Source organism: Rhinopithecus bieti, unplaced genomic scaffold (genome assembly GCF_001698545.2).
Source record: "Rhinopithecus bieti isolate Rb0 unplaced genomic scaffold, ASM169854v2 scaffold_9581, whole genome shotgun sequence".
In the NCBI taxonomy this organism is placed as follows: Eukaryota; Metazoa; Chordata; class Mammalia; order Primates; family Cercopithecidae; genus Rhinopithecus; species Rhinopithecus bieti.
In genome coordinates, this window is record NW_016806413.1 from 3,898,133 (window position 1) to 3,913,557 (window position 15,425).

At 46.7% G+C, this 15,425-nt stretch overlaps 1 protein-coding gene across 1 annotated transcript in view; it reads left to right on the forward strand.

Annotated features, from left to right (window-relative positions):
- CCDC13 (coiled-coil domain containing 13) overlaps window positions 1-15,425 on the forward strand; it is a 65,609-nt gene that overhangs the window by 38,178 nt on the left and 12,006 nt on the right. The window contains exons 10-13 of the mRNA XM_017876355.1: window positions 2,160-2,366; window positions 4,470-4,609; window positions 5,094-5,177; window positions 7,536-7,658. Of these exons, the coding sequence (XP_017731844.1) occupies window positions 2,160-2,366; window positions 4,470-4,609; window positions 5,094-5,177; window positions 7,536-7,658 (554 nt within the window). The remainder of the gene's footprint in view (window positions 1-2,159; window positions 2,367-4,469; window positions 4,610-5,093; window positions 5,178-7,535; window positions 7,659-15,425) is intronic.

Genomic DNA, 15,425 nt, shown 5'->3' on the forward strand with positions numbered 1-15,425 from the left:
ATTAATTCAAGATGGATTAGAGACTTAAATGTTAGACCTAAAACCATAAAAACCTTAGAAGAAAACCTAAGTAATACCATTCAGCACATAGGCATGGGCAAGGACTTCATGTCTAAAACACCAAAAGCCATGGCCACAAAACCAAAATTGAGAAATGGGATCTAATTAAACTAAAGAGCTTCTGCACAGCAAAAGAAACTACCATCAGAGTGAACAGGCAATGTAAAGAATGGGAGAAAATTTTTGCAATCTACCCATCTGACAAAGGGCTAATATCCAGAGTCTACAAAGAACTCAAATTTCCAAGAAAAAAACAACCCCATCAAAAAGTGGGCATAGGATATGAACAGACACTTCTCAAAAGAAGACATCTACGCAGCCAACAGACCCATGAAAAAATGCTCATCATCACTGGTCACATCAGAGAAATGCAAATCAAAACCACAATGAGATACCATTTCACACCAGTTAGAATGGTGATCATTAAAAAGTCAGGAAACAACAGATGCTGGAGAGGATGTGGAGAAATAGGAACGCTTTTACACTGTTGGTTGGAGTGTAAATTAGTTCAATCATTGTGGAAGACAGTGTAGCAATTCCTCAAGGATCTAGAACTAGAAATACCATTTGACCCAGCAATCCCATTACTGGGCACATACCCAAAGGATTATAAATCATGCTACTATAAAGACACATGCACACATATGTTTATTGCGGCACTATTCACAATAGCAAAGACTTGGAACCAACCCAAATGTCCATCAATAATAGACTGGATTAAGAAAATGTGGCACACATACACCATGGAATACTATGCAGCCATAAAAAGGATGAGTTAATGTCCTTTGCAGGGACATGGATGCAGCTGGAAACCATCATTCTCAGCAAACTATCACAAGCATAGAAAACCAAACACTGCATGTTCTTACTCATAGGTGGGAATTGAACCATGAGATCACTTGGACACAGGGCAGGGAACATCACACACTGTGGCCTGTCAAGGGGTGGGGGACTCGGGGAGGGATAGCATTAGGAGAAATACCTAATGTAAATGATGAGTTGATGGGTGCAGCAAACCAACATGGCACATGTATACCTATGTATCAAACCTGCACATTGTGCACATGTACCCTAGAACTTAAGTATAAAACAACAACAACAACAACAAACTTCCTTGACTAATAAAGCCATACTGCTTTCCTAACCCTACAGCTTGGACTTTTCTCTGTGGGACCTGAAGCACCAAAGTTTGGTGTCAGATTCCAAGTTGTGCCTGCAGGCCCCAGAGGGTGATCATGTCTGGCTTGGCTGGGGTGTTTGGGGGGTGCTGGCTCAGGCACCTACCTTAGTTCATGATCACTTTACATGACAGGGTGGTGGGTGGGGCACAGAAGACCTGAAATCTAGGCCTGCCTCTGTCAGTACCTCACCGTGTGACCATAGGCCAGTTGCATCCCCTCTCTGAGGCTCAGCAGCCATTTTTAAAAATAAGTTGCAGGGCTGGATGTCCTCTGAGGTCCCTGCATGTCACCATTCTTTGTCATTGAAGGTGGCATGATGAGAGCTGCAAACTAGCCCCAGTCATGCTATTCACCAGCAATATGCCCTTGGGCTCTCTGGGCCTCAGTTTCCTCTGCTCTGAGGTGAAGAAAACGGCCCCCACCTGTTCCAAATCACTGACATTGTCCTTTCTATTGGCCCCAGGCAGGAAGCCTCTGCCCGGGAGTCTCCTTGAGGACATTTCCTTGAGATGGGGCTTCAGTCGGGTGATAATGGATCCCTGGCAGTGGTCCAGGTACTGCCTCCAAGGGCAGTCTCCCAGCCAAGCGGGATCAGGCTTTCCTTTTAGCTAAATATCTCTCCCACCGGGTGAGGTGTCACCATCTGATCTGCTTTCTGTTGTCTGAGAGCCCCTTGGATCTTCTTGGCCCCAAACTGAGAGAAGGAAGTTGAGGACAGGAAAAGTACATGGTCCCCACCTGCCTGGTTCGACACCCCCTGATGGCAGGCAAGGAAGGTGTTCCTGCCTCTTGAGAGAACAGGATCCCACTATTAGGTTCCTGCAGGCTACTTTGGGGTGAGGGAGACAGTCTGTTCTTGTCCTCCTCTGCCCAGTGGGCCATGACTGACTCTACCTGCCCTCCTGCCTGGCCCCCCAGGACCAGCTGAAGCAGCTACAGGAGATACTAGGCAGCCTGAGTCTGCAGGAGGAGAAGACGCGAGTGTCCCAGCACCACCTGGACCAGCAACTGAACAGCGAGGCTCAGCGGAGCAACAGCCTAGTCGCCCAGCTGCAGGCCATGGTGGCTGAGCGGGAGGCCAAAGTACGGCAGCTGGAGATGGAGATCGGACAACTCAATGTGCACGTGAGTAGGGCACTGGCACAGCCGCCAAACCCATTTTCAAGCTGGGCAAGTCCATCCAGCTCCTTCCACTTCTTTCCACTTGCCTTAGCTCAGGCCAGACTTCATCCTCCTGTCTCCACTTCGGCCACCTTCTTCTATCTGGCTCCCCAACCCATTCTGCACACAAACCTGATTATGTCCTTGCTCCACTTAAAATCTGTTCATAGCTTACTATCACCCTCGACCTCACCTGGTTCTCAAGGACCCAGCCACCTTCCAGTTTACCCTCTCCCATCTCCAGCTGTGGCCTTATCCTCAGGATTCAAGATGGTGGCAGTAGCTCTAGCAGCAGGATGAGAAAAGGAAAACCACACTTCATTCAGCTTCCAGGCACCACGTGACTAGCTCTTGGTGTCACCCGTCCTGCATCTTCTCTTCACCCTTCCTCTTTCCCCAGACTCTGGCTACGCAGGCACCATTCAGCTCCTCACATAGCCCTGCTTGCTCTGCGCTCCAGGGCTATGTGCAGCATGAAGCACACTCCCTCCTCTCCTCCCGCACAGCCTCAGTCTGGCCAGCCGCCCCTCAGCCTTTAGGTCTTACCAATCAGGAGCTCCTCCAGGAAGCCCTGGGACCCCTGTTCTGTGTTGTGTGCCCCTCCTAGCACTCTCCTAACTCCCTATGCATCCCCAAGCCAAACTTCTCTCACACTGTGTAGTCATTTTCCTGTTTTCTCCCCTGCACTCCCTGTGAGGGAGCATAGACCGTGGTACCTCAGTGCCTGGCACTAGAGCAAGCACACAGTAGATGCTCAATAAATGTTTGTCTAAGGCATGAACTTGTAAAGATATTTTGTCTTGGCAGATGCCTTGAGGGCACAGCTTGGGGCTGCTAGGAGTCAGCCACCTTCACCTCCCTGGGGTGGTGGTGGGGCTGGGTGGGCCTTGGGGAGAATTTTTTGACAAGCATGCAAGTCTCCCAGTGACAAAGGAGCCTTGCAGCCTCTGGCCCACTGGGAAATTGACTGGCTCAGCCAAAGGCATGTTGCAAAGCAGCCCTGCTCTTTGTTTCTGGGGATCTGTGGTTTGTTCAGAGGTAAGAGCCCAAGAGCCCCTAGGCCCAGCCTCAGGCTGGCATTGGCTGACCAGCCTGGTTTGTCCTGTAGCCTCTATCCCCACAGGCCAGGGCAGCCTGGGGCCCCAGGACTGGCTATGACAAAGTGCCTGGAGGTTGAAGGGGAGCCTCGGGGCATGAGGAAGTCTGGGAACAGAGCACATATGTCAGTGAGTGGGGACTCGCCCTGCTCCCCATTCTGGCTCACTGGGGAGGGAAGTCTGAAGGGGTACACAGGAACATTCCAGCATCTTCACCTCACCACTGTCCTTTCTCCAGGCACACAGGAGAAGACTGTTCCTACCTCTGAGGTCACCAGCTGAATGGGGGCCAAGCATTACCCACCAGACAAGTTGGCACACGTTTCGAGTTTTCTCATAATGGGTGGGAGTGGCGGACAAGCCAGGTTGTTAGGGGCTTACACCAGTTGTCCACTCTGGTGGCCTGACTTCCTGCTGGGGGTCTCTAATGTTCCTGTCCAGTCCAGTCCCAGCAGGTATCCAGAAGAGGAAGGGGTTGAGGGAGGGGTGGGGGCCTGGCAGGCTCAGCCTCCACCCAAGGCTGCCTGCCCTCACTGAATCCCTGCCAGCCTTTCTGGCTGCAGGTGTCTGGAAAGTCCAGGTGTTCCAGCTGAGGAAGGCAGCTGGCCTCAAGTCACACCTGGTGTTCAGCCACACGTGGGTGGGGCTGCCTGGACCCACTCGGAGACGTCAGTCGCTGACCTGCCCAGCCTGCGAGGCCATGCACCTCCCTCTGGAACCTGAATGTAGAACAGCTTCCTGGCCGAGTCACCGTCCTCACACCATGTAGCTTTCTTTCTGAAGAGAGGCATTATTAGATGTCATTATCATGCAAGTAGTGCCTTCACCAAACAGACCTCGCTTTTCACTCCTGAAAAGAAGCCTCTTTCATATCCTCTGAAAGCCCCGAAATCAAGCCAAGGTCCCCTCCTGCCTTCTCTAGGCCTCTGAGCCAAAGCCCTGAGGATGGAACCCACATCTGTTCCTACAGTATCTTCGGAATAAAGGAGTGGGTGAGGGGTCCAGTGGTCGTGAGGTCAGCTCTGCCTACACCCAGTTCCTGGAGGACCCAGGCCTGACCAAGTCCCCGGCCTCAGCAGGCGATCACGTTGGCAGGCTTGGATCTTCTCGGTAAGAAAACAATGGGATAGAGGGGTTGGAAAGTGAACATTGATTATTCAGAAGAAAGGTTGTTTCTTGCCACCTCTGATGGGAAGCCATGGGTGCAATTTTAAGGTAACTATGGTGCTGTTCTTCTAATACGTGGGCCTCTCCTATGACATCAGCTCTGCATCTGCAGTAATGAGCCAGTTAGGCCCAGATTTTATCACTTCAAGAGCATGCTGGTTACAGCTCCCTGTAAGATCCTCTCTGTTTTCTGCCCCTGGGGCCCTCAAACAGACCTGTGTTGGGTTGTTCAAGGCTCTGGTGTCTCCTATTCTGCCTCATTTTGAGCAAGCAAGAGTTCTGGAAAGAAGGGCAGCAAATCCACAGGACTACTGCAAGGGTTTACTGGACCCCTGCCGGCCACTGCTCCACCTCACATGCAGAGGTGAGGCCCAGCAGGGCCTGGTCTGCCTTCCCAGGCTGATGGGCCCCTTCCGCCTTTACACAGCTCTGTGACCAGCCTGGGCCACACCCTGGTGGAATCTGCTCTCACGAGGCCTTCCCTGCCCAGTCCCCACAGGACCTCACCTAGGTATGGACCCCCGACCCCTGGACTTTCACAGTTTTTCCCATTCTTGATTGCTCAACCAGTATTGCCATCCCATTAAAAGGAGGGGAAACTGAGGCCAGGCAAGGTCCAGGGACTCTTCCAAGGTTACATAAGGACAGGGAGGATCAGGGAAGTCCAGTGTCCTGTCCAAGATGATAGAGTAAGCAGCTTCAGAACTAGTATCTTGGCCTCTGACTCCCAGGCTAGGTTTCCTACCTGCTACCCGAGAATTAACATGAGGAATCTTCCTGGGCCTAGCTTCCAGCACCTTCCCTCACCTTCTCTTGCTCATTGAGAATCAGCCTCTAAGGGGAGAATTTCACATGATATGGGTTCCCACTGATATCCCCTCAGCCTTCGGGCCCCCCTTTGTTGATAGAATCAAGCCAGAGGGTGTAAATGGGCCCTTTGTTTCTATTGCCAGCCCATAGACAAAGGACAGCATTGTCCTGCCTCTAAGCCCTGTCCCGAGCCCTGCCCACTGTCCACTGGAGCCATGCTCCTGCTGTCAGCACTCCCCGCCCTGACCCCTCAGGCAGGTCAGCTCAGGTTCCAGGCAAGGCCTCCTAGTGACCCCAGTCCCTCATCTCTGTGGCTCCAGGCAAACTGGTCCTTCTCTGGGCTGCTATCCCCCAAAAGTGGGGGACAGCATGCTGCTGACACTTAGCAGCATAGCATCTGTGGGCCAAAGCTGCCCCACCCATCAGACTGGGGTCACAAAGGCACTTGGGAAGAGTGGGCTGACATTGAGCCACAAGGCATGTGCCACACTCCTGAGGGTGGGAGGCCTTGTCACAGCACAGGGAGAATGGGCAGGCTCTGTCTCTGTGAGGTTTTAGTCACAGTAATGAGAGCAGGAAGATGGACAAGATGACCCCTTAGAGTCCCTTCCAGGCCTGTGTGGCTGTGACCTCTGTGCCACACAGAGATACAGGAGCTGCTGTGTGCTTTGGCTGCCCAGACTGCTGGTTCTCAGGCTTGTTTCTTCCACAACACACAAATACTGAACCCGACCATGTGTGGGCCCTACCCTCATGGAGCTTACAGTCCCCTACCACGGGTGACAGGAACAGGAATTCACAGGCAGGAATTCACAGAATGTCCTGGCTCCAGCCAGCAGAGTGATCCCAGAGAGTATGTCTATTCGGGCTGGCATGGTTTGAACCCACTCCCTTCAGGTGACTCTGGTGGGGTGCCTGGGATGAGGGCAGAGTGAAGAATCGGCCCTTTGCTCCTGCTCCTCCTCTGCCCACATTGTAGAACTGGGGAGATGAATGGGGCTTACCAAACTGCAGTGCACACACAGAGCCCTTGCTGATCAGCCAGGTCAAGTGCGGGTTCTGATTCAGCAGGTCTGGGGTACAGCCTGGGATTCTGCATTTCTAACAAGCTGCTAGGAGATGCCAGAGCCACCGATTCAGAGACCGGTTGTAGTAGCAAGGCCTTAGAGCATATTTAGGAGTCACGGAGGGGTCTGCAGTTCTCGGAGCCCATCTCAACCACCCCTCTCAAAGTTTAGTGGGGGAACTGGGACCAAGAGAGAGGAAGAGACCTGCCCAAGACCACAGAGAAGTCAGCCCTCAGGATCACATGCCCCAGCCCAGTTCTCAGTACACTGCCCAGCTCTGCAGCCTTCCCTATGCCCTGTACTGCTAGAAAAGTAAGCTCAGGGTCTCACTGGGAAAAGTGGGGGCACAGCAGAGAGCAACTTGGAATGCACATGTGGGCTCTGGGGGGTTGAAGTTGGGGGGCAGAGTTTACCTTCTGTCCTGGCTCCAGCCAGCAGGTAAGGGGTTGGTAGGCAGGCCCAGTGGTAAGAAGGAAGCAGTGATGGGTTGGCTTAGGGCTGGAGACAATTGAACAAGTTGCAAAGCCAAATGCCCAGGCTCCAGGAAAGTGGGCTGGGCTTGGGGATCAAGCCAGAAGATGCAGAAGGGCTGGCAGAGACTGGCAGGGACACAGAGACTGGGCACACCTGACACTGGGTAGGGCAGCCAGGCCCCAAAGGCCACACAGGTACCCAAGGCACCTCAGGTCCCCAAGAGCCACCGGCCATAGCACAAGACTAATTCCAGGCCCCTAGAGGTCTTGGATGGACAGAGGTACCAGTGTAACTCTAGTTTTGGTAGGTTCAGCTTTGGAGTCTAGGGACTTCAGCAGGACCAGGAATAGTGGGCAAAGAAGCCAGAAGGGGAGGACCTAGAGGGACTGGGCTTGCTTCCTTTGCTCTGGCTGACATTTGCCCTGAATGTCCTTCTAGTCTCTCCCACCACCACAGGGATAAGTGTTATTTCTAGGCCTCAGGTGACCTCTGCCCTCTGCCCTCTACCCTGGTCTCAGGTTTTCGGACTCCCCAGAACAAAAAGGCTGGCAGGCACAAGTGACAGAGATCAAGGCCCTCTGGCAGGCTGCCGAGGTGGAGCGTGACCGGCTCACCGAGTTTGTCACTGTCCTGCAGAAACGGTAACACATGGCACCCAGGGATCTCTCCCATGGGCCTGCATGGGGTGGGGACTGGGGCCAGGCCTCATTTATGACTGGGTCCCCCTCACCTGAGAGCTCAGCTCCCAGTGTTGGTCCAGGGCATTCCCAGCCACAACTCATGTGCCCATCCAAATACCCCACAACCTTGGGGCCCTGTCATCACACTGTGTTTTGCCCTTAGGAACAGCCCCATTCTACATGCACCCAATGGGACTGTTGTATGGCATGTGGACATTGGTGGGAGTCTCGGGAGAGAGACACCCAGGAGTAAATCAGTCACCTCAATCCATCAATAATTAAAATCTGTGATGAGCCTGGCACTGTGCTTGGTGCTGCTAGAGGGTTTGGTGGGAAGAAAACATAAGCTAGACTGACATCTGGAATCGCAAAGAACAAGAGAGGTGCTGATAGCTGGGGAGGCAGGGAGGGAAGCATGAGGCCTGGGGCACCGGACCAGGAGATACGGTTTTCTCTAAAGGGTTGTTGACAGACTTCCATTCAGATAAATCAGTGCTCCTCGCTCAAATGATCCTTTTGGCAAGAATTGCAGGTGTCCAGGCCAACACATGGCTCAACCATGTGACCTCCACACTGAAAAATATTAAGCACACCAGTGAGTTTCTGCCCTAACAGGCCGTATCATGTTTCAGTCAGGGCTCTTTGATGACAGACAATGGAAAGCAATTCTGGCTGAATTCAGTGAAAGGCAGATTTTTGGAAGGTACTAGCAGACTCCAATGCAGAGAGCAGGAGAGGAGTGTGGGAAGGTGCAGGCATCTTGAGTAGCAGGAAACCCTGGGCAGTTCCCTGGGCCACTGAAACGGCCCAGCCGAATGACTTTTAGCTCTTGTGCCTGTGGGCTCTGCGAGAGAAGGTTGAACTGGCCATGCTGTGCCCGCGCCCACCCCACACGTGAGGGCGCTCCGACTGAGGTTCCTCCGGGTGCCCACAGAATGCAGGAAGGGTAGTTTGCCAAAGGGAAAACGGGGGTACTGATAGCAAAAGAAGGAGCTAGGGGTGCAGGGAAGGACAAAACAAAGGATGCCTGCTACTTAAATAGTGAGTAGTCAGCTTTGGTTTCATGTAGTACGTAGAGAAGATGTGAATTTCGGACATACTCAAGTATATGAGAAAAGCAACATTCATTCTTTTTCTATAATTGGAATATAATGGATAGTACAAGTCTTTAGTCTATCAAATAGTAGAAACATACTCAGTGCAGGCTTTCTCTCTCATTTCTCTTGAGTTACATCTGAGTTTGGGGGTGTGTGAAAAAGGTGACTCAGTTAGCTATTGCCGCATAACAAACCATCCCAAACCTAGTGGCTTCAAACACAATGGTTTGTGCTTTCTCACGATTCTGTGGCTTGGCTGGGTAATTCTGCTCCACATAATGTCAACTGGGGGTCACTCACTGGTCTCATGCAGCTGGCACTTCAGCAGGGATGCCTCAGTTCTCCTTCATGTGGCTTCTGTCTCCATGTGAGATCTCATTTCCGGGGCCTCTTCACGCAGGGCTGGGATTGGGGCGAGGCAAGCAAGGCACCTGGGTATGAATTGTCACAAGGTACTCATGCCCAGTCACATACATACAACTCTCTGTCCGAGAATATGCTGGCCCTTTTTGGGTCCTTGGGTTCCTCCTGGACTCTGTGTCATTCTGGGGTGTTGGGGACTCTGTGAGGCTGTGCCAGGCCCATCAACCAAGACCTGTTGCCTTTTTTCATTGAGGTTATTGCTAACTTCCTGGGCTGTAACAAGAAAAGGGAACCCAGGCACCTTCTGCACTCAATTCTCTCAAATCTATTTGGTTTAAAACTAAATGTTTTAAACTAAAGTCATTTAGTTATAACTAAATTGGTCAAAACTGATGATTGGGCAATTAAACCAAATTAACCATTTTAAATTAAAACTAAATGTTTTAACTAATGTTTTAAATATCCCAAAGTACAGGGCCTTCCTTTCTCAGAGATTCTCAATATCTACTCCTTTCTTTATCTACAGCGTCTGTCCCAGTCTTGCACCAGGGAGATCTTTCTCTGCCTTGCTTCCCTTCTCCTCTACTCTGCCCTACAATTTCCAGCTGCCTCAGTTCCCCTCCCCCAGCCAGTTCCCTAATCCTGTGTGCTCATCCCAGCGAGACTGCTGTGCCCTGCCTGCCTGCCCCCACCCCACACTGCAGTGGAAAGTGCCTCAGGCAGAAAGCCAGGGCTGTGGGAGATCTCAAGTCCTTCCTTTCCTCAAGTCTTGTATCCAGTGTGTGTCTCCCTGTTGTCCACTGTCTGAAAACAAGTTCTTTCTTACATTTTATCAATTTTTCTAGTTACTTACAATAGGAGTTGCTAGTCTGGTTAGTTCACCATGACAAAAGTCACTAAATATGTCTCTTATTTAAAAAGCACGTAGTTGGCTTGGTTCTTAAATTTTATCTGGGAGTTTCTGTGTTTGAAGAGTATTGTTTAACCCATTTTGATTTTGGTAATATTTAATCACCTTAATTAATATTTTCTATTTGCCATGATTTTTCTCTGTTCCTTTTTTCTCCTTTCTTCCCTTATTGGACTGATCAAGTTTTATTTCTCTGACTTCTTTACAAGTTTGAAAGTTAGACATTCTATCTCTGTTCTTTTAGTGGCCACCCTTAACTTTTAACATAAAACCCAGCAATCTAAAGTTAGTTGGTTTTGCTACTATCACTTTAAGCCAAAGCATCCATTTAGAATGTTTTAACTTTGACTTCTCTGTTTGTGCCTTTCATGTTACTATTTCCTAATATTTCTCTTCCACGTTCTTTTTTTAAACCCTGAAATTAAACCCTCCAAAGTAAGTCTTGAATATTGAATAGTCAATATTCGTTTCCTTTTGCCAACATGTTTGAAAATGTCTTAACTCACTGTTACTTCTTGTATCTCAATCTTCCTTCTAGGTTCGCTTTCCTTCTTACTGAGATGCCCTTTAGTTCAGTGAGGCCATGTAATAGTATCTTCTGAGTGTTTGTTTCTTTTTATTTATTTTTAATTTATTTATTTATTATTTATTTATTTTCTTTTCTTTTTCTGAGACCGAGTCTTTCTTTCTCACCCAGGCTGGAGTGCAGTGGCATGATCTCAGCTTACTGCAACCTCCGTCTCCCAGGTTCAAGTGATTCTAGTGCCTCAGCCTCCTGAGTAGCTGGGATTATAGGTGTAAGCCACCACGCCCAGCTAATTTTTGTATTTTTAGTAGAGATGGGGTTTCACCATGTTGGCCAGGCTGGTTTTGAACTCCTAACCTCAGGTGATCTGCCTGCCTCAGCCTCTCAAAGTGCTGGGATTACAGGCGTGAGCCACCATGCCTGGCCTGTTTATTGTTAAATGTCTTTATTTTGCCTGTCTTGAATGACAATTTAAGATAAATTTGGGCATAGAATTCTAAACAGATGGATATTTTTACTCAGCACTTTGAGGCTATCCCATTGTTTTTTATCATCTACTATTGCAAAAAATAAATCTGCTATCAGTTTTATTGTCATTCCTTAATAGATTTGTCCTTTCTCTCCAATGCTTCTTCAGATGTTCTTTGTCTTTAATGCTCTGAAATTTCACTGTGATGTGTCTAGTTGTGTGTGTGTATATACATATATTTGTAATATGCCCATATATTTACATATATGTATATATGTGTGACTTTACATATATGTAAATATGTATATTTTACATATACACGTAAATATGTATATTTTACATATACATATAAATATATTTTTGTATATGTGTATATGTAAAGTATACATATGTAAATATATAATATGTAATTTTTTCTACTCAGAAGTTAGTGTTCTTTTTCAATCCAAGGACTTTATAAGGACTGCTATCCATATATTGCCTCTTCCCCATTCTCCCTATTCTTTTAATCTAAAATTCCTAGTTAATATATGTTAGACTTTCTTATTCTTTCCTCCACAGCTCTTTATCCTTACTATTTTGGGCTGAATTCTGGGTGATATCTTCAAATCAGTCTTCTAGATCACTAAATATCTTCAGTTGTGCTTCATCTACCATGAAACCTATTTTGATAATTGTACTTTTTGATAAAAGCTCCTGTTCTCGGCCGGGCACAGTGGCTCATGCCTGTAATCCCAGCACTTTGGGAGGCCGAGTTGGGTGGATCACCTGAGGTCAGGAGTTCAAGACCACCCTGGCCAACGTGGTGAAACCCCATCTCTACTAAAAATCCAAAAATTAGCAAATGTGGTGGCAGGCACCTGCAATCCCAGCTACTCGGGAGGCTGAAGCAGAATTGCTTGAACCTGGGAGGAGGAGGTTGCAGTGAGCCGAGATCACACTATTGGATTCCAGCCTGGGTAAACAGAGCAAAACACCTCCTGTTCTCTTTCTTATAGCATTTGTTCTTTCATTATGATTTTTGCTTTTCTCCTTTTAATAATTTTGAACTTATTCCCTTTAGAGTTTTCTACTATCTTCATTACTTAGGATCCTAAGTAGTGTCTGTCGGCTCTCCCCTTGTAGGAAATTATTTCCTTGTGTGGTTTCCGATTTTTGTGATTTTTATGAGCTTATCTTTGCTGGGGCTTTTTTTCTTGTAGGAGTTCTTAGGTTTTGATAATGTTTCTGTGGAGGTGTTCCGCATTTGTTTCTGTGAAGCTTTTAGGGTTTCAGTGGTCTCTGATTGGTACTTTATGCTAATTTATTGGCGTAGATTCCCTGAACACATGAGCGCTGCCCTTGTGTTTCACTTTCATATAATTGGTGCTTCCTCCCTCCTCCCCATTCCCCAAGGCCCTGATAGACTACAGGCTTCCTTACTACTTTCCTGAACTTGTAGATGGATATTATCTTAGTCCTTTTTTTTGAGACAGGGTCTCACTCTGTCACCCAGGCTGGAGTGCAGTGGTGTGATCATAGCTCACTGCAGCCTCGACTTCCTGTTCCCCAGTGATCCTCCCACCTCAGCCTCTGGAGTAGCTGGGATCACAGGCATAGGCCAACATGCCCAGCTAATTTTTGTATTTGTATAGACTCACATTAAATGCATCTTTACATTTTTATGGGAGTATATCCATATCACAAATTCCTAAAAATGAAATGGCTGAATCAAAGAATATGCACATTTAAAATGTTCACAAATCATGACAAATTGACTTTTAAAATAATAAATTTACATTCTTACCAGTAATGTGAACTATTTTTCCCCATACCCTCACAGTTACTAAGTTTTATTAATCTTTAACATTTTTTGCCAAGCTAACAAAAGAGTGCTAAGATCTCTTTGTTTTGATCTGCTTTGCTATGACCAAAAGTGAGGATAAGTATACTCTCTTTTCCACATAACTTTTACGTTTTTTTCTTTTAACTACCTATTCATGCTGTTGCACGTGTTTTAGAGTTGTTTATATTTTTATTTGACTTATGAAAGAACACTTTAGTATTATATAAATTGTATTATGTATATAATGTGTAATATTATGTATGTTTGTCTTCATGAAGATTTTGTGTCATTGTGCTAAATTCATTCTTAGGATTCTTAGGTAGGGGGAAACCTCCTTATCTGAGTATTTTTTACCAGCATCCCCACAGTTACAGACCCCATGAAAGCAAAATTTTTAACATCAAAACATTCATCATTTGACTATTTAATATTCTTCACTTCACATTGGCATTGGGTCACTTTGGTCAGACTCTTGAAATACAATGAAAATCAATTATGAAGCAAAAAGGTAAATCTTTCAAAATATTTGGAATTTCATGAGATTGATGCACATGAGTTTGGAGAACTATTAGAATCGCAGTCAGAGACATTGACAAATTAGGATCTAGCTGAGTTAGGCCCGTTAACAATTGAAGAAAATCAGTGAGACCAGAGATTGGTCAAAAGAGAATAATCAGAATACCAAAGCGTCCTAGAGGTCTTGAAGCTGACAGACATCTGTAGATTCCAGGCAGGAGGAGCAGCCTCAGATCTGGAGAGGGGTGGAAGATGAAGAAAGAGCTGGTTTTGGTGCATATTTGCAGGAAAAGCTGTAGAGCCTGCTGATAGATTGGAAGCTGAAGATGAGGAAGAAAGAGAAGGCAAGAGTGACCCCCAGGTATCTGGGCTGAGCAACTGCATGAGCGAGGATCACATTTATTGAGATATGGAAGGCACATTATGGGGGAGAAGGACAGAAATCAATAGACTGCTTATTCCTAAAATTTTGTGGGAATTCACAATGCGGTTTGCTATTTTATATGATGTTTTGCTGTTGGTTTATTATTTCCCCTATTATAAATGGAGTTAAACAAAATGTATACATTACTGAAATTCATAACAGAAAAGTGAAACCCCTACCCCACAGTTGCATCAATAGCTGCTGCATATTCCTTTTTGTTTTCAGTCCAGTGGCTGAATTATATTATCCTTATATTTATTTGTTTTTAAATTTTAATTTGTTATAAATGTTTAAATTAGATTATATATTATGCATAATCTTCTGCTACTTATTTTACTTAGTATATTGCATTCTCATGTCAGTACATATTCCTTTTATGGTTACAGAATATTTTATTGTGTAAATCCACTATTACTTATTTACCATTCTTCTATTGATGGGTTATTAGTTTCTGATTTTAAAATACTTTATTGTGTTGTTTCCTTCTATTCTCATTTTACTTTGAGTTTTTAAAATCAGGAATAGCTACTGATTTTACCAATGCTTCTTCAGTATCTATCGGAAGGATTACATGATTTTCTCCTTTAACCTAATTCCGATGTTGAATCTTACAGCTCTAGTGTTCTTGGAACTATGTTGTGTTACTCTCTTACAATACCATTGAATTTAATTTTCTTTCTTTTTTCCTCTATTTTTACTGTGGTAGGCAGAATTCTAACATTCCCACCCCCGATATACATGCTTTATAAACTTCTCATCCCTTGAGCGTGGGCAGAACCTGTGAATATGGTAGAATATTATTGCCACAGTTATGTTAACTTACATGGCAAAGGGGATTTTGCAGAGCTATGTAAGGTTACTCATCAGATGACTTTGAGTTAATCAAACAGGAGACTCTCTGAGTGGGCCTGACCTAATCATATGAGTCCTTTTAGTCTGAGTCTAGCAGTCAGAGACAGAGGAAGCCAGAGTGGAAGCATCATTTTCTTACTGGCCTTGAAGACATTCTTCTGCAAACTGTTACAGGAAAGGGGGTTTTGATCCAGACCCCAAGAGAGGCTTCTTGGATCTCATGCAAGAGAGAATCCAGGGCGAGTCCACAGCGCAAAGCAAAAGCAAGTTTATTAAGAAAGTAAAGGAATAGGCCGGGTGCGGTAGCTCATGCCTGTAATCCCAGCACTTTGGGAGGCCAAGACGGGCGAATCACGAGGTCAGGAGATCGAGACCATCCTGGCTAACAGGGTGAAAACCCGTGTCTACTAAAAATACAAAAAAATTAGCCAGGCGTAGTGGCGGGTGCCTGTAGTCCCAGCTACTTGGGAGGCTGAGGCAGGAGAATGGCGTGAACCCCGGGAGGTGGAACTTGCAGTGAGCTGAGATCCCGCCACTGCACTCCAGCCTGGGTGACAGAGCGAGACTCCATCTCAAAAAAAAAAGAAAGTAAGTAAAGGAATAAAAGAATGGCTACTCCACAGGCACAGCAGTCCCCAGGGCTGCTGGTTGCCCATTTTTATGGTTATTTCTTGATGATATGCTAAACAAGAGGTGGATTATTCATGCCTCCCCTTTCTAGACCATATAGGGTAATTTCCTGACAT